The sequence below is a fragment of the Chiloscyllium plagiosum genome, chromosome 29, assembly GCF_004010195.1.
Source record: "Chiloscyllium plagiosum isolate BGI_BamShark_2017 chromosome 29, ASM401019v2, whole genome shotgun sequence".
Taxonomy (NCBI): Eukaryota; Metazoa; Chordata; class Chondrichthyes; order Orectolobiformes; family Hemiscylliidae; genus Chiloscyllium; species Chiloscyllium plagiosum.
This window is the reverse complement of record NC_057738.1, coordinates 17,325,846-17,343,979: the sequence shown is the minus strand read 5'-3', so window position 1 is coordinate 17,343,979 and position 18,134 is coordinate 17,325,846. Positions and strand designations below refer to the sequence as shown.

Sequence of the window (18,134 nt, the reverse complement as noted above, 5' to 3'; positions counted from 1 at the left end):
CAATACAGTCCAGCTGTGCAACCAACTGAACTAACCATTGCTAACCACTGTTACAGTTCTTCATATCAAAAACAGTTGTGTAACTATACAATCTAAATTTCAAATTGATTGAGAATTGATTGTCAAACTAGCATTAATTGCCCATTGTCCTCAGGATGGTGATGCTAAACTACCTTTGTCAATCACTGTTTCACACAGTGAAAGTATAATCCCAGCAGGCCTAAAACATTTGCTTATAAATTGAAGAGAATCAAAAAAAGCTTTGTATAGTATAGTTCTCAAAATACCTCTTCTGATATAATAATCAAAACACCACTTGTATAATACTCACATCAGCATCTCTGTATCTAACACCTTGATAGGTTTAAGTCACTTGGGATTCAGTTGTTATAGTGGAACTAGGTTCTTCCTAGAGTTTCTATACACTTTAGCTTCAATGTACTCAGCTTAAACAATCACTTTTGGGTCTTTATCTCTCTAGCACCAACACCAACTTTTCACTCTAAGATTCCAACTCACTATATCCTTCTCTTCTTAGCCTGCTGCCTTACGGTAGATAAGAGGCAGAAACCCTCATAATGATTAAGATGTATTTAGATGTACTCTTATGATGCCAAGGCATACAAGGCTATGGGCCAAGTGCTAGAAAATAGGATTAGAATAGTTAGACTGTTGCCTTTGACTGACGCAGACTCAATGCGTCAAAGAGCCCTTTTCTGTGCTGTAGATCTCTATAGGACCTGGGTTCGCTCCCTGCCTTGTCAACTGTCTGTGTGGAATTTGCAGTTGTCCCAGTGTCTATGTGGGTTTCCTCCCAAAGATGTGCAGGTCAGGTGGACTTACCAAAATAAAAATTGCCCTGTAGTGTCTAGAAATTGCCCACTAGTGTCTAGTGCATGTTTGGTGGGTTACCATGGTAAAAACCCATGTGGGGTTTAAGGGATAGGGTGAGCCTGGGTGTAATGCTCTTTGGAAGGGTCCATGCAGTCTTGATGGTCGAATGGCCTGTTTCTGCACTGTCACATGTCAATAATGATTTAAGAGGGGACATACACCTATGTAAAATGTAGATAAGATTCGTGGAACAAGGAAACTGTCGAAATAGATAAATTCCCCACTGAAATTAATCTGCCACTTTTACCTGGTCTAGCCTAAATGTGACTCCAAACCCACAGAATTGTGGTTACCTTTTACCTACTCACTAAAATGGCCTAATAAGCCACTTAGTTGAACAATAAATGCTAGTATTGCCAGCAAAATCCACATCCCATGAATGAATAAAGAATAAAAAAAGATATTTGCATGGATTTCATTATAATTAATGGGTTTTTGTCAATGGCAAAGTATTTTTAAGAAAAATATACTGGGTTCCATAATAGATACTAAAAGCTTTATTTATTCAAATTGGCTCCATGGTATGGAGTGAATTTGCGTGGTGGTTGTAAGGGCAAAGGGTGGTAGACAGCATGGGTTAGAACCAGTTGACACTGTTGGCACAAGAACTATAAAAGGTCATGGTATTGAGTACAAAGATACAGGTCGGCGTGAAGGACATGAGGGGCATGGGGGGGGTTGAATATAAGTACTTAGGTTAGAATGAAGGGTATGGGGTGAGTGCAGGGGCATAGATTGGCATGGAGGCTATGAAGGATTATGTGTTAGGTTTAGGGTATGCAATGTCATGAGTTGGCATGGATTGGGCATGGTTAGTATGTGTTCAGTGTGTAGTTTTGAGGTTTGAGTGTTGTTATTTTTCATTTTCTTTTAAAGTTTGGAAAGGGCTGGAGACCTGAGGCAGACCTTCCTCCCAGCAACCTCCACACCTGGCATTCGCCTCACCACTTCCAGGTTCGCCCACCCTAACTTTGAGCACAACGCTCATAAACCAAAGATTTTATGTCCAGACAGGCATCTAAAAGTCAAGCTCGTGGAGCCAGGAATCATCTTGACCTCATGCACCTGATTTGCAGACAAAAATCCAAGCAGTAGTCAGAAGTAGGAAGATAGCTAACCACAACCCCAGAGCAGGCAGACTGGAAATATGGCAGAAGATAAAGGCAGATTCCTCAATATATTATGGTCAATAAAGTGATTTGTTTGAAGTTTTGGAACAAATTCTCATACATGGGCTGATCGAAATCCTTTAGGAACAGGAGATTTTAATCAACTGTGCTACATTTGACAAACAGATTGAGCATTTAGCCTTGAATCTGGTTTCCTAATGCCACAAATTTGTCAGGTGATAGCAGGCACAAACTGAGATCAATTTAAAGCTAAATTACTGTTTGTTGTTTAGCTTTATATTCACAACTGATTGAAATACCGATAGCTTCTTTGATTGAGGATGATTTGATTCAAGATGTTGGCTAAGATTTGTTTTCTTCATATTCTTATAATTCATCCATAACTGTATAATTTAGAGATTACCCTGTTCTATCATGTTTGGGTCCAAAGTAGATGGCTTCATATTTACCTACATTGTAATCAATTTGTCATAATTCTGACCATTCACTTAATTATGAATATCTTTACAATTTTATGTTCCATCTACTCAACTTACAAATCTGCCTGTTCTGTATCATTGGATTTAGGGCTTCCTATCCTATCATGTAAGTTCTTAGTAAAGGCTCATATGGCACAGTGGTAGTGTCCCTACCTGCTGGCTAGACAGTCTGAGTTTCAGTCCCATCTGCCCTGGAGGTATGTCTTAATATGTCCAAACAGATTGATTAAAATAATTATAACTTGTTATTTTATTGCATTATTGCCTTCTCAAATACTCAGCCAATTTTTCCTTCCAACTCTCCTGTGGCCTCTCAACTTATTCAACAGCTTTAAAAGCTATTACATGACCTTTATTAGGGAGTGATGGTGGCCTCTTAGTATTATCTCTGGACTATTAATCCCGAGACCCAGGAAATGTTCTAGGTACCCATGGTTCAAATCCTGCCAAGGCAGATGGTAAAATGTGAATTTTTTTAAAAATCTGGAAATAAAATTCTAATGATGACCATAAAACCATTGTGGATTATTGGAAAAACCCTCAGAGAAGGAAACTGCCATCCTTACCTGGTTTGGCTTATATGTGACTCCAGATCCATAGTGATGGAACTCTTAAACTGCCTCTGGGATAGGGAATAAATATTGTCCTAGCCATCAGTGCCCTCATCCCATGAATGAATAAAACAATTTGGATGTTTGAAATTTCAAAGTAAAATCTCACTATTGTAAAGATAAACTCATGCAAAAAGCCAGCGCAGCCACAATGAGCTGAATAGCAGCCTTCTCTGCATGTGTAATAAACAATATGCACAACAAGTAAAATTGCTCTCTACTTTAAAGACTGCCAATCAAAACAAACAAACACTGTAGGTAGTGGTCACATGCCTTGGAAAGATTAATGGCAGGGAACTTATTTCAGTCAATTAAAATACTGAAAAGATTTGTTTCTTACCAGGGCTGAAGATACCATCTCCTTCTGTCCAGCCTATAAGCTCCCGCATCTTCTTTAAAACGACTTCCTCCATGAGAACAAAGACTGGTGCAACCTCATAAGTGTAGCTTTAGTGAAGAAAATAAATAGGGAGATAAAACACAACTTTAAAAGAAAGGAAAAGCTTTCATTTCTACAGCATCTTTCACAACAGGCCACAGCACTTTGTTGCCAATCATTGTAAATTCAGACATTACGTCATCAGCAAATTTAAAACCAATGGAGTCACACTGGATCCCACTCATATATAATAGCAAGAAGCAAGGTCAGAAAAAAAATCCCTGCAATGGGACCTACTGCTAATACTGCCATACAGCAACGTTCCCAAATGAATTGGTTTCAACTGATTTCTGCAGCTCCTGTCACTGATTGGTGTAACAACCAAAAATTAAGATCAGTCAATTGTAAAGGTGTAAATCTGGTCTTTACCTCGCTACTGTCCTTGTGAAAAATGGATACATGAATGGACAAAGAGTGACTTCTAATATCGATGCATACATTGGATAAATCTATAGAAAGAGATCTAGAAAAGATTTAGTTTCCAAGATCAGGAGTACAGTCATCTCCATGTGGGAATTTTTCACCAAACTCAAGTTCTGATGAAAAGTCATAGTCCCGAAATATTAAACTTGTTTTTTTTTCCCTGACTGCAGATACTGTTTGACCTGCTGAGTATTTCCTGTACTCTCTGGTTTTATTTCATACAAGCTGAGGCCGGGAAAAAGGATATGAGTCCTAAAAACAATATTTACATAAACTCACCCTCTGAGGACTAACCAATAACAAAGTGATTGTTGACTGAACTAAATTTACCAAAGGCGTTTTGGAGAGAATGAGTTTGTCTCTCATATTGCATTGGGGTGGGGGACGTGGTGCGGTGGCTCAATGGTTTGCACAACTGCCTCACAGCACCAGGGTCCTAGGTACAATTCCAGCCTCAGTGTCTGTCTGTGTGGAGTTTGCACTTTATCCCCATGTCTGCATGGGTTTTCTCTGGTGCTCCAGTTTCCTCCCACAGTCCAAAGATGTGCAGGTCAGGTGAATCGGCCATGCTAAATTGCCCCTTAGTGTTAGGTGCATTAGTCAGAGAGAAATGGGTCTGGATGGGTTACTCTTTGGAGGGTCGGTGTGGACTGGTTGGGCCGAAGGGCCTGTTTCCACACTGTAGGGAATCTAATCTAATCTGAACTCTAGGGGTTATAATAGCATATGCTTGTTGTGGAAAATTCTGGGCCCCGTGTTTCCCAGCCCTGTTCAATTTAAGTCAAAACATCCATTAGGACAGAGTCAGATTCAATGTCTTCCTCCATTTACTGCTGTCTCTCAGATAGTCTGATGTTACAAACAGCTTACAGGTTTTAAAGCTAATCACTCTCCTGATTTTCCCTCAAACGTCTGTAAGCAAATTGTTTTTTCTCCTTTTTTTAAAAACGCAATGAGGATATATTTCCCCTACACTTACTGCTTATGAAAACACAGTAAAGTTAAACCAGAAATATGGTGTATTTCCTGCACTCTTAGATCTGGGGGAAATTTCTCAACATTAGCACACGATATCTCCAGGCAAAGGACATACAGAACTGAAACAAGTAGACAATTTATTCAATTATTAAATCCTTAAATACATAATACAGTCCCTGCTTTCAAGTTCGAGTCCAAAAGTCCAAAGTCCAATTAGAATTCCTTTGGGGCCTTGTCTATGGGGTTAAGCAGTAAATCATTAACAAATAGAGTCTTAGAGCATGGAAATAGGCCCTTCAGCCAACCCATCCAAGAGACCACGTTACCTACTGCCATTTACTTGCATTTGGCTCATATCCCTCGAAACTTTCCTCTCAATGTACCTTATCAAGAGAATGTAATTGGCAATTCTACTGTCCAAGGGTTCTTTTTCATGGAGATAATGTTCTTTTTGGCAGATAGTAATACAGCACTTAGCATTCCAGATCATCAGGAGGTTGCTGAGTGTTGATTATCTGGATGACACTGACTTCAGAAAAGATTTGAGGATGTTATGATTAAGTCAAAACACATGATTATAGTAGCCATCTCTGTGGGACTGTTCACTGTGTTTTATAAACAATGATACACATTCATGTATCAATGGAATTTACTCAAATTGGGGCATTTGGGAAATCCACAGATGGTTAATAATGCTGTTTGCAGTGGCTGCTAGTCATATGAGATAGAAGATTGGAATCAGCTTCATTCAAGCTTCTTCATACACAATGCAGATCACAGAAAGTTAAGCAACAATTGTCAGACCAGAGGTATCAGCATAGAAAACCTCAATGGTACTCCTTATTGCTAAAGATTGTTAATGAGGCAGACGAGGAATCATGCTTTTGCCACACACTACCTTTTACAACTTCACACTAGAACCATGCATCCTCAATTTCCAGCTCAACTGCCTTTTGTGATACATGCTACTCTTGAACAATAATTATATTCCTATGTCTTTGAACACTCTCAGCATTTCAGTTTTCGTATTCATTAACAGGATATGGGCATCCTGGCATAGCTGGGCTAGGCCAGCATTTGTTGCCTGCTCTCAAGTAAGGTGCTGGTGCCTACTTGCATGGGGTGTAAGGACACTCATAGTGCTGTTAGTGGGCTACTCTGTCCAAGATGATGTCAAGCATCTTGAGTGTTATTAGGTCTACAGTCACCCAGATAAGTGGAAAATGTACCATCATATTCCTGACATGTGCCTTGTAGATGGTGGAGAGGGACTAGGGAGTTAGGGGGCAAATTATTCACTGCTGAATTCCCAGCCTCCAATCTGCTCCTGAAGCCACAAATTTAACAAGGGATCGTACCAAAGATCTTCCCTGCTAGTTTATCATTCAACAAGTGCTTAATGGGTTGAATGAAAAAAGTGTATTTGAAATGCTGACTGTGCAAGAGGACAAACTTTCTATTATTAGATGCTGGTTAATGTATTCAAGTGGAACTGGAAACCTCTGCAATACTGTTGATATTTTGGGAAGCATTCCAATCAGAAGACAAAAATATATATGCACTAATCTGAGCAGAGGATATGGTGTACGCACCATCAGTCTATAACATTGGTTCAAGGAATTCTAACTATTGATGCAAAAATTACACATCTGTCACATGTTTTGTTGATATTGCACAAAGTATGAAGTGTTATAGCTCCCACTGAATGGCTGAACATTACACTTGATACCTATTGACAAGTATTTCATTTTGTACTAATGGTGGGATTTATATTGGGACTTTGTGCACTCTCTCCGATTAGCTAGCAGCATCTCAAGATCCTACATTGTTCCATTATTCTTTTTGACTTGCTGGAGGCAATTTTTTACCTCAGCTGTGGGTACAAATTATGAAGTTGGGCACAATTTAAACCTATCTCATTTGTTGAGAAACTGACAGGAAAGGCCGCAATGTTGGTTTTACACTGCCCAATTTTACTTTCTATCGTGGTCAATATGAAATATAGGGTAGGGTATAAAACCAGTGATTTACTGGATGTGGTCAGTCTCTCAACCTGCAAAGTAGGTTAATATTGCCTGCAATTGATCCATACATTTAAAATTATGTAGAAATAGCAAAACAAAAAGAAAATTGCCTGTTTGATACAAGATATCTGGATGTCCAAGCAATCTCTGGACCAAAGAAAACAGAAGTAAATAGAATGCTCAACACAAAATCCTTAAGCATAATCCAGCTATCAAGTGGAAATCAAAGATAACCTGATATTCAACATCTTTGTTGTTACTGCGTAATTTGGGGAACCAAAATAAAAGGCAAAATAAAACTGGAAGTTTAAAAGGACCATATTCATTATAATTGACTATGCAAGAGAAGTATTCTGAAAACTACTCACATGCTAGGATTGAGGGCTTCTGTGATAAAGCGGGCTACAAGAGAATAATGATCCATCCCAGCATACAGCTGGTTATAGAATCTTGGATGGCCTGCAAAAAAGAAAACAAGTCAAACAATTTTGCTCAAGGATTTGGATCTAATGGCTCTTTCTCCCTTTTGCTGTTGATTATGATCTGAAGAAGAGCAGATTACTTTAAATATAGACATTCTAACATTGTACTCTGAAGACAGAAGAACCAGCTTTGAGCTCACTTGAGACTGCATCCTCTTGACAGCACACTATATCATAAAGACAGAAAGAAAAGCTATTTTCATTACATTGCCTCTAATATTGTTATTGAGCAATAAGGAAGCTGAAACACACAGACACATAGCATTCCCAAAGAAGCACAAAACATTATAAGGATTATTTTCAGATATTTTAATCAATGTTATTTAGTGACATATGTGTGGACTTATTGAAAGTTTTGACTTGCGTAGTTTTGTATCTGAATGTCTATAGAGTGTGCTAGGATCTCTTCTTATTGCTAATTACCTCAGAGCAGTTGTCGGAAAAATATGAATTTAAGTCTGAAACTTCTCAGAGAGGTACAATTCTCTGATGAAAAACGTTTTAGGACAGTTTACAAATGGTACTGTATAGCCTGTAGGTTCGATCAGTTTCTTGCAAAGTTTGTAATTTTTCACATCTTCGCTATCACAAAGTTTATTTTCAGAGCTATGATTTTCAGCCAGTGAGTGTTTAAAATGTTGTCCAAAAAACTTTACAAGTATTGAGTATTTTGGCTCCTCTTAATTTTTCCTTTAATAAACAACTGTTACAGGTTGCCCAGTTTTGACTTATACCTTCTTTGGAAATTCACAATTGGTGGTTGTCATTCCAGCTTGATATTTGCTAAGTATTATCTTCCCTAACAAAATGGTTATGTTGTTTCACTGTTTTATGAACCCAAAATTGTAACATGCACACAGAACAAAAAAAAACCAGACCCAATACAAGTCCAATATTTTTCATGAATTCATGAAAAAGTAGGATTTTTTAAAATTTCATGTGAACATTGCTGGATAGGACCAGCATTTATTGCCCAACGCAAATGATTATTTAGAAGGCAGTGGCGATACATCTTAAATTATCATACATAATCCTGCCTTAAACTATGAAAAATGATTTAAGAGACTTGGGTTTATCAGCCTAGAAAGATTGGTGACTGTTGACAATGCTAAAGAACTTAAACTAGGAACTAAGCCGAACTCTGAGAACTAGAGGTCATGGTTTCAAATTAATAAAAGTAAATTTAATTTAACAAGTAAAGTAGGAACAAACATGTTAAATTAGCAGAAACAAACTCTAGAATCAAATTAAATACAACTGGAGTTGGATGTGTAAATGAATGATGGATGGGACATTATTATTATCATGTGATGGGGTTCCACTCCCACGAGGCAAAAGGGGTAAGAGTACAAATAGGAAATATATATATATATATATAATGGAAAATTGATCAACTAGAATCTGCCGCTGAACACAAAATCCCTTAACATTTCAGTCGCAGCAAATAAGAAATTATTCAAATGTTGAGCATGGACTGCAAGACTAGGTCTATTTTTGTCTATTCCTTTCTTCAGTAAACATTGGTAAGAGGATAACATCATGCCACTCATTCCCAGGACAACAGATGGCTGCTGTCACATCTCATGCGTAATGTAAGAAGAGTACATGAACATGTGGGAATTATTGATGGTAATTGCTGTAAAGCACTCCTAAACCTGCTTGCTTTCCATGACTGCACTCGGCAACAGTCCACAGTCCAGGTACAGGTGCTTCCATGGCTTTCCCTTTCCATTTTCCAATTTTCCACGGTCTGCTCCTAATAAATGGGCTGATAGCTCTCCATTGTTTTCCAAGACATTTTCCTTGATGTGCTGAGTCCCATGAGTGCTAGCTAGCAACTTCACGATAGGATCACATCAGCTAAGCCTGTCTTCATCTCATGACAGAGTTCAAGGATGTCGAACAAGTTCTGGATATTGTGGATTGGATTTTGTGCTTGCTCAACAGCACTCAAGTCAATTGGCAATCCTTAAATGGAATTTTTGTTTTTAAAACAGGCTGTGCAAATAGACATAGTCCCATTTTCTTTCCTTTGTCAACCATACAATTGGTATTAATGAAAAAAATAATACATGGATGGATTGCAGTAAATTCACTTGGCAATGTGAACAGGTTAGCTCCAGGAAATTGCCTGGATTGGTTTAAGATAATTTGTTAATTCAGAATTGGAAAGATGCTTGGCTTTATTGATCAGTGCATTGAGTATAGGGGTTGGGAGATTATGTCATGGCTGTACAGCACATTAGTTAGGCCATTTTTGGAATACTGTGTCCAATTCTGGTTTCCCTGCTATAGGAAAGATGTTATGAAACTTGAAAGGGTTCAGTAAAGATGTTGCCAGGGTTGGAGGGTTTGAGTTATAGGGAGAGGCTGAATACAGCTTCAGGGGCTGAGGGGTGACCTTACAGATGTTTATAACATCATGAGGGGTATGGATAGTCAAGGTATTTTCCTCAAAGCTGGGGAGTCAAAAACTAGAGCATATAGGTTTAAGGTGAGAGGGGAAAGATTTAAAAGGGCCCTAAGGGGCAGCTTTTTCATGAACAGGGTGGTCCATGTGTGGAACAAACTATCAGAGGAAGTGGTGGAAGCTGGTACAATTACAACTTTTAAAACACATCTAGATGGGTATATGAACAGGAAGGGTTTAGAGGAATGTAGGCCAAATGCTGGCAAATTTAGGATTAATTTAGGATATCTGGCTGGCATGGGCAAGTTAGACTGAAGGCGAAAGTGAGGACTGCAGATGCTGGAGATTAGAGGCGAGAGTGTGGTGCTGGAAAAGCACAGCAGGTCAGGCAGCATTCAAGAAGTAGGAGAGTCAAAGTTTTGGGCAAAAGCCCTTCATTGGGAATGAGGCTGGGAGCGTAGTGGGTGGAGGGATAAATGGGAGGGGATGGGGCTGAGAGTGCGATAGGTGGGTGGACGTGGCGGTTATGGTGATAGGTCGGACGGGAGGGTGGAGTGGATGGGTGTGAAGGAAGAAGGACAAGTAGGACAGGTCATGAGGGCGGTACTCAGCTGGAAGGTTGGAACTGGGATCAGGTCGGGGGAGGGGAAATGCGGAAACTCGTGAAATCCACATTGATGCCCTGGAGTTGGAGGGTCCCAAGGCGGAAAATGAGGCATTCTTCCTCCAAACATTGTTAGACTGAAGGGTCTGTTTCCATGCTGTACATCCTTATGACCATGTGTTCATTATCACACTGGTTTCTATGGATCTGCATCCTAGGGAAAAATAATAATTCTAGAAACTAGGGAAAGAATTCACAGGAGTAAGTATACAAAACATCATCAGCACACAGTAAAACAAGCATTATTACCCAAATACTATGAAACTGGGACTGTTGCCAGTATTAGCTGAAGCACTGACTATAAGAGTTGGGAGATTATGCTGGAATTGTCCAAAAAACTGGTCAGGTCACAGCTGTGTGTTCCCCCAAGATGTCCCTTGGACTGGAGGGTTTTAATTATGACCAAAAATTGGATGAGTATGGATTGTTTTCTTTGGAATGGAGGAGTTTGAGGGGAGATCTAATTAAAGTGCATGACATTAATAAGAGATAAAGAGAGGAGACAGGCAGGCCCTGTTCAATTTGGTTGAGGGGTTCATAATCAGGAGACAAAAATTTAGGGTTTAAAAAAAAGGTTTAGAGAGGATTCATGTGGAAGCTCTTTCACTCAGAGCTTAGTGAGGATCTGGAGTCGCCTGTCTGAAAGGAAGGATGATAAGTAGAACTTCATACATTTAAAAATTACTTCAATATGCCTTTAATGTGGCATATAAATACAAAGGTAGAAAAGAGATGGGAAGAGGGATTAAGCTTATTTTTGGTGCATGCATAATAGGTCAAATAACTTTCACTGCTGCAAATTTCTGTCACTGTGATAAATATTTCAATGTTTCTGCATGAGAGATTTCTGTCCAATGTTCTGATAAGAGTTTTTAACCCAGTTGTTTAAAATTGCTACAAAAGGGCATGGCATAATATGCTTTCAAGGCCCACAGTTCATTGGCATCATTAACCTTTTAGTCAGGTGTTTTATTTTCACCCTTGTCTGTGGATCTTGGTACCTGCAAATAAACTGACCAAGAAAACAGGTGTAATCCTCTTGGGCCTCTGCCTTCAGTGTACAAAGAACAAAGAATAAAGAAAATTACAGCACAGGAACAGGCCCTTTGTCCCTCCAAGCCTGTGCCAAACCAGATCCACTACCTAAAACTGTTGCCTATTTTCTAAGGACTTGTATCCCTCTGCTTCCCGGATTAGTGGTGCTGGAAGAGCACAGCAGTTCAGGCCTCTGCTTCCTGCCCATTAATGTATCTGTCTAGATACATCTTAAATGATGCTATCGTGCCCTCCTCTACCAGCTTTGCTGTAACACATTCCAGGCACCCACCACCCTCTGCGTAAAGAGCTTTTCCCCTCTCACCTTGAACTCGTGATCTCTAGTAATTGAGCCCCCCATTCTGGGAAAAAGCCTCTTGCAATCTACCCTGTCTATACTTCTCATCACTTTGTAGGCCTCAATCAGGTCCTCCCTCAACCTCCATCTTTCTAATAAAAATAATCCTAATCTACTCAACCTCTCTTCATAGCTAAAGTCCTCCATACCAGGCAACATCCTGGTGAACCTCCTCTGCACCTTCTCCAAAGCATCCACATCCTTGATAATGTGGCGACCAGAGTGTACGCAGTATTCCAAATGTGGCCAAAGGCAAAGTCCTATACAACTGTAACATGACCCGCCAGCTCTTGTATTCAATATCCCATCCGATGAAGGAAAGCATGGCATATGCCTTCTTGACCACTCTATCGACCTGTGTTGCCACCTTCAGGGTACAACAGACCTGAACACCCAGATCTCTCTGTACATCAATAATCCCCAGGGAGTTTCCATTTACTATATAGTTTGCTGTTGAATTGGATCTTCCAAAATGCATCACCTTGCATTTGCTCGGATTGAACTCCACCTGCCATTTCTCTGCCCAACTCTCCAATCTATCTATATTCTGCTGCATTCTCTGACAGTCTCTTTCACTATCTGCTACTCCACCAATCTTAGTGTCATCTGCAAACTTGCTAATCAGACCACCTATACCTTCCTCCAAATCACTTACGTATATCACAAACAACAATGGTCCCAACACGGACCCCTGTGGAACACCACTGGTCACAGGTCTCCATTTTGAGAAATTCCCTTCCACTAATATTCTCTGTCTCCTGTTGCCCAGCCAGTTCTCTATCCATCTAGCTAGTACATCCTGGACCCCATGCCACTTCACTTTCTCCATCAGCCCACTATGGGGAACCTTGTCAAATGCCTTACTGAAGTCCATGTATATGACATCTACAGCCCTTCCCTCATCAATCAACTTTGTCACTTCCTCAAAGAATTCTATTAAGTTGGTAAGACTTAACTTTCCCTGCACAAAACCACATTGCCTATCACTGATAAACCCATTTTCTTCCAAATGTAAATAGATCCTATCTCTCGGTATCTTCTCAAGCAGCTTCCTGTTATGAAGGTGCAGAGGTACTGTACCATTATGAGAGTTGAAAAGCTAGCAAAACTGCCTGACACAGCACAAAGTGTTCTGAACAAGGTAACAATGTAACACATGGTTGACACAAATAGAATAGCTGGATTGCCATGAGACAAAAAACAAATTCAAATTCGACCAGTTTAAATTATGGCCCAAAATACCAAAATCCAATCAAATTTGAATTCAGTATTTTGATAATATTAAAACCAATCAAACAATTCAATGTTTTGAGGTATAAACCCAGACAGTTTTGAACAGTTGAGAGAGAACTGCCAAAAGACCAACAGATGTAGGCTGCTAGTTTAAGAGCTCTCTGAGAGTTACCTGTCTGGGGAAGGAGTTTGCATAGCAAAACATCAAAACCAACCTGGAGAGAATCTACAGAGGAAAATCTACAGAGCAGACTGGTTTTGAAATGAGATTATTTTTTCGTAAATCGTAATCAGGATTTTTTATCAGACTAGTATTATCAAGCGGAAGGTAAAAGATTGGTTTAAGAGAAAGGAATTGTAAATAGTTGTTACTTAATGTTCTCTATTAGGCTTAAAGAATAAAGTTGTTAATTTTTACTTTAAATAGGGACTTTTGGAATAGTTCTTTGCCTCTCAAATTTTAACAGATTCCAGCACTGGGCGAATCTTTTCTGTGTTGCTGGTTTAAATTAGCCGAAGGGTTTACCCCGTGTCATAACATTCCCTACCACTGACATCAGGCTCATCAGTCTATAATTACCTGGATCATCCCTACTACCCTTTTTAAACAAGGGGTCAAAATTAGCAATTTTCCAGCCCTCTGGGACCTCACCCGTGTTCAAGGATGCTGCAAAGATATCTGTTAAGGTCCCAGCTATTTCCTCTCCCCCTTCCCTCAGTAACCTGAGATAGATCCCATCCAAACCTAGGGACTTATCCACCTTAATGCCTTTTAGAATACCCAACACTTCCTCCCTCCATATGCTGACTTGACCTAGAGTAATCAAACATCCATCCCTAACCTCAACATCCAACATATCCCTCTCCTTAAGTACGCACTAAGAATCTCACTCACTTTCTCTAACTACACGCATAACTTTTCTCCTTTGTCCTTTAGTGGGCTAACCCTTTCTCTGCTTACCCTCTTGCTCCTTATATACGAATAAAAGATTTTGGGATTTTCCTTTACCCTATTTGCTAAAATAAAAGGCTTTGGGATTTTCCTAAAGCCTTAAGTACTGTAAGCTACATCCCAAAAGTAAACAGTAGGATAATTTCTACCCAGAGAAGTGATTCAACCCCTCTGATTTTCCTACCCTTATCCTAGCCTCTCAGTTTGTAGCCTTATCCATTGATGAAATAAGTAAAACCCTCTGATGTGAAGGTCAATGAGCTAGCAAGACCACTACACTGCTCTGATTTTTCTTATTATTCGGCAGGAGAACGGATGCCCAAGGGTTAATAAAGCTGGCGTTAAGCACATTTCTTTTCTTTCAGATATGCAAACAGACTTGTCCTTATAATATGACAGTAGTATATGTTGAACAACATCACTGATAGCCTGCAACTATGTTCCCTTGTAACCTTGAGGGAAAAATAATCACCAACTGTACTGAATGAGAACGAACTCCTAACAGACGTAGAACATGAAAGGAAGCCTATGCAGACACTAATACTAAATCAAACTAATTTTTGAAATTCAGGTCAGTACAAAAAGGGTATATTTTGCTTCCTAATGAGTAACTTCCTCATTGTTTGCACTTTTAATCTTGATAATAACCAAGCTCTGAAGGATTTGTAAAAGCAGAATGTTGACTACAACAACACGTCAAGTTTTATGAGGAGACAAACGAAAAATGTGATCAATGAGAGACTTGTTCATAACAGCCAGAATGTGCAGAGTGGGCTGAATGGCTTTCAGCAGTACTATGATTCAATGATGTTTTGCTTGATTGGTTGGGCACAGAACTATAGCATCATGCACAATAATATAATTGCATTTCTGTCACATATTTTAATGATTTTTACAGGTTTGTGCTTCAAAGTCAGCATCAAAACCAAGGCTAACATTGTCTTCAGTATCAGCAGGCCAACGTTTGATGATGGCAAAACTGAAGCCGACACAGTTAAAAGATGTTTCTGTGTTCATCGTGTTTGTTTTTCATCATAGTACTTTGCCTCTCGAATTTTAACAGATTACAGCACGGGGTGAATCTTTTCTGTGTTGCTGGTTTAAATTAGCAGAGGGGTTTATACATATGGGAAGAAGTTAAGGTGAACTTAGATTAAAGTTAGCTGTATTTTATGGTAATATGTGTAAAGGATAGAAAAAAAAAGGAGCCAGTTTTTCATTAAGATCATTCTTTTTGTCTTAAGGGTGGAGATGTTATGAAGATGTAGGGGTACAGTACCTTTAGGAGTTAAAACGCTAGTAGAACTACCTGACACCGCACAAAGTGTTCTGAAAATGGTAACACTGTAACATTTGGTCAAACAGCTAGATTAGCTGGGTTGCTTGGATACAAAAACAAATTTGAGTTCGGCCAATCAGTTTAAATTATGTCCCAAGATGCCAAACTCCAATCAAGGTTGAATTTGGTATTTTGACAATATTAAAACCAATGAAACAATCCAATGTTTTGGGGTATAGATATCAGACATTTTGAACAGTTAACCAGAGCGGCAAAGAGCAATAAAGAGAACTGCCAAAAGACCAACAGATGTAGGTCAGACCTCTCTGAGCGGTACCTGTCTGGAGGAGGAGTTTGCACAGATAAAAACATTGACACCGACATGGAGAGTAAATCTACAGAGGAATATACAAAGAGAAGATTCAACAGCTGGATGGTTTTGAAATTTGATTTTTTTGTAAATCGTAATTGGGGGTTTTATCGGACCAGTATTGTAGAGGGGGTGGTATAAGATAGGTTTAGAGAAAGGAGTTGTAAATAGTTGATTATTCTCTGTTAGACTTTTAAAAAATAAAGTTGTTAATTTTTACTTAAAATAGTGACTTTTGAGATAGCTCTTTGCCTCGCGAATTTTAACAGATTACATCCTCGGGTGAATCTTTTCTGTGTTGCTGGTTTAAATTAGCAGAGGGGTTTACCCCGTGTTGTAACAAACAAGAGATAAGAAAAGGATGACTAACTTATTGGAATTGCACTTAAGACTCCCCAATAGTCAGCAGGAAATTGAGAAACAAATTTATAAGGAGATCTCAGTTATCTGTAAGAATAATAGGGTAGTTATGGTAGGGGGTTTTAACTTCCCAAACATAGACTAGGACTGCCATAGTGTTAAGGGTTTAGATAGAGAGGAATTTGTTAAGTGCATGCAAGAACATTTTTTTTATTCAGTATGTGGATGTACCTTTTAGAGAAGGTGCAAACCTGACCTACTTTTGGGAAATAAGGCTGGGCATGTCAGTGGGGGAGCACTTTGGGGCCAGTGACCATAATTCTATTAGTTTTAAAGTAGTGATGCTAAAGGACATACAGGATCTAAACGTTAAAGTGCTAAATTGCAGGAAGGCCAATTTTGACAGTATCAGGCAAGAACTTTCAAAAGTTGATTGGTTGCAGATGTTTGCAGATAAACTAACAGCTGGAAAATGGGAAGCCTTCAAATTTGAATTAATGAGAGTCCAGAGACAGTATGTTCCTGATAGGGTGAAAGGCAAGGCTGGTAGGTGTAGGGAATGCTGGATGACTAGAGAAATTGAGGTTTTGGTCAAGAAAAAGAAGTAAGCATATGTCAGGTACAGACAGCAGAAATTGAGTGAATCCTTAGAAGAGTATAAAGGCAGTAGGGGTAGACTTATGAGGGCAATCAGGAGGGCAAAAAGATTGACAGGAAATAGCTTTGGCAAATATGGTTAAGGAGAATCCAGGGGGATGTTATAAATTGGTTAAGGACAAAATGGTAACTAGGATGAGAATAGCATCCCTCACGATCAGCAAGTCAACCAATGAGCAGAACCACAAGAGATGGGGGGATATTAAACATGTATTTTGCATCAGTGTTTACTGGGCAGAAGGACATGGAAGATACAGAATGTGGGGAAAAGATGGTGACATCTTGAAAAATGTCCATATTACAGAGGTGGTGGTGCTGCATGTCTTGAAACATATAAAGATGGATACATTCCCAGGACCTGATCAGGTGTACCCTAGAATGCTGTGAGAAGCTAGGAAAGTGATTGCTGAGCCTTTGCTAAGATATATGTATCATTGATACTCACAGGTAGACTGGAGATTAGTTAATGTGGTGCTATTACTTAAGAAAGGTATTAAGAAAAAGCCAGGGAATTAAAGACCGGTGAGCCTGACATTGTTGGTGGGCAAGTTATTGGAGAGAATCCTGATGGACAGAATTTGCATGTATTTGGATAGGCGAGGACTGATTAAAGATAGTCAACATGGTGTTGTGCGCAGGAAATCACTAATGCGATTGAGTTTTTTGAAAAAGTAACAAAGAGGATTGATAAGGGCAGAGAGTGGATGTGATCTATTTGGACTTCAGTAAGGTTCCCCATGGGAGACTGGCTAGCAAGGTTAGATCTTGGTGGTGGACTCTCCTTCATTATGGGCATTTAAACGTGCATTGGATAGGCATATGGAGGATAGTGGGCTAGTGTAGGTTAGGTGGGCTTGGATCGGCGCAACATCGAGGGCCAAAGGGCCTGTACTGCGCTGTATTCTTCTATGTTCTATGTTCTATGTTCTATATCTCATGGAATACAGAGAGAACTAGCCATTTGGATACAGAACTTTCTCAAAGGTAGAAGACAGAGGGTGATGGTGGAGGGTTGTTTTTTAGACTGAAGGCCTGTGAACAGTGGAGTGCCACAAGGATCTGTGCTGGATCCACTACTTTTCATCATTTATACAAATGATTTGGATGTGAGCATAAGAGATATAGTTAGTACATTTGCAGATGACACCAAAATTGGAGGTGTAGTGGACAGCGAAGAAGGTTATGTCAGATTACAATGGGCTGAGAAGTGGCAGATGAAGTATAATTTAGATAAATGTGAAGTATTGCATTTTGGAAAGGCAAATCAGGGCAGGAATTACATATTTAATGGTAAGGTCCTGGAGAATGTTGCTGAACAGAGAGATCTTGGAGTGCAGGTTCATAGTTTTTTGGAAG

General features: G+C 39.4%; 1 protein-coding gene across 1 annotated transcript in view; it reads right to left on the bottom strand.

Moving 5' to 3' along the window:
- LOC122564269 (acidic amino acid decarboxylase GADL1-like) overlaps positions 1–15,129 on the bottom strand; it is a 68,867-nt gene extending 53,738 nt beyond the window's left edge. Inside the window, exons 1-6 of the mRNA XM_043718944.1 lie at positions 15,009–15,129; positions 13,333–13,336; positions 12,126–12,130; positions 8,029–8,037; positions 7,347–7,440; positions 3,455–3,561 (exon numbers count right to left, since the gene is read on the bottom strand). Coding sequence (XP_043574879.1) covers positions 3,455–3,561; positions 7,347–7,440; positions 8,029–8,037; positions 12,126–12,130; positions 13,333–13,336; positions 15,009–15,129 — 340 coding nt within the window. The remainder of the gene's footprint in view (positions 1–3,454; positions 3,562–7,346; positions 7,441–8,028; positions 8,038–12,125; positions 12,131–13,332; positions 13,337–15,008) is intronic.
- Positions 15,130–18,134: the final 3,005 nt, after the last annotated feature.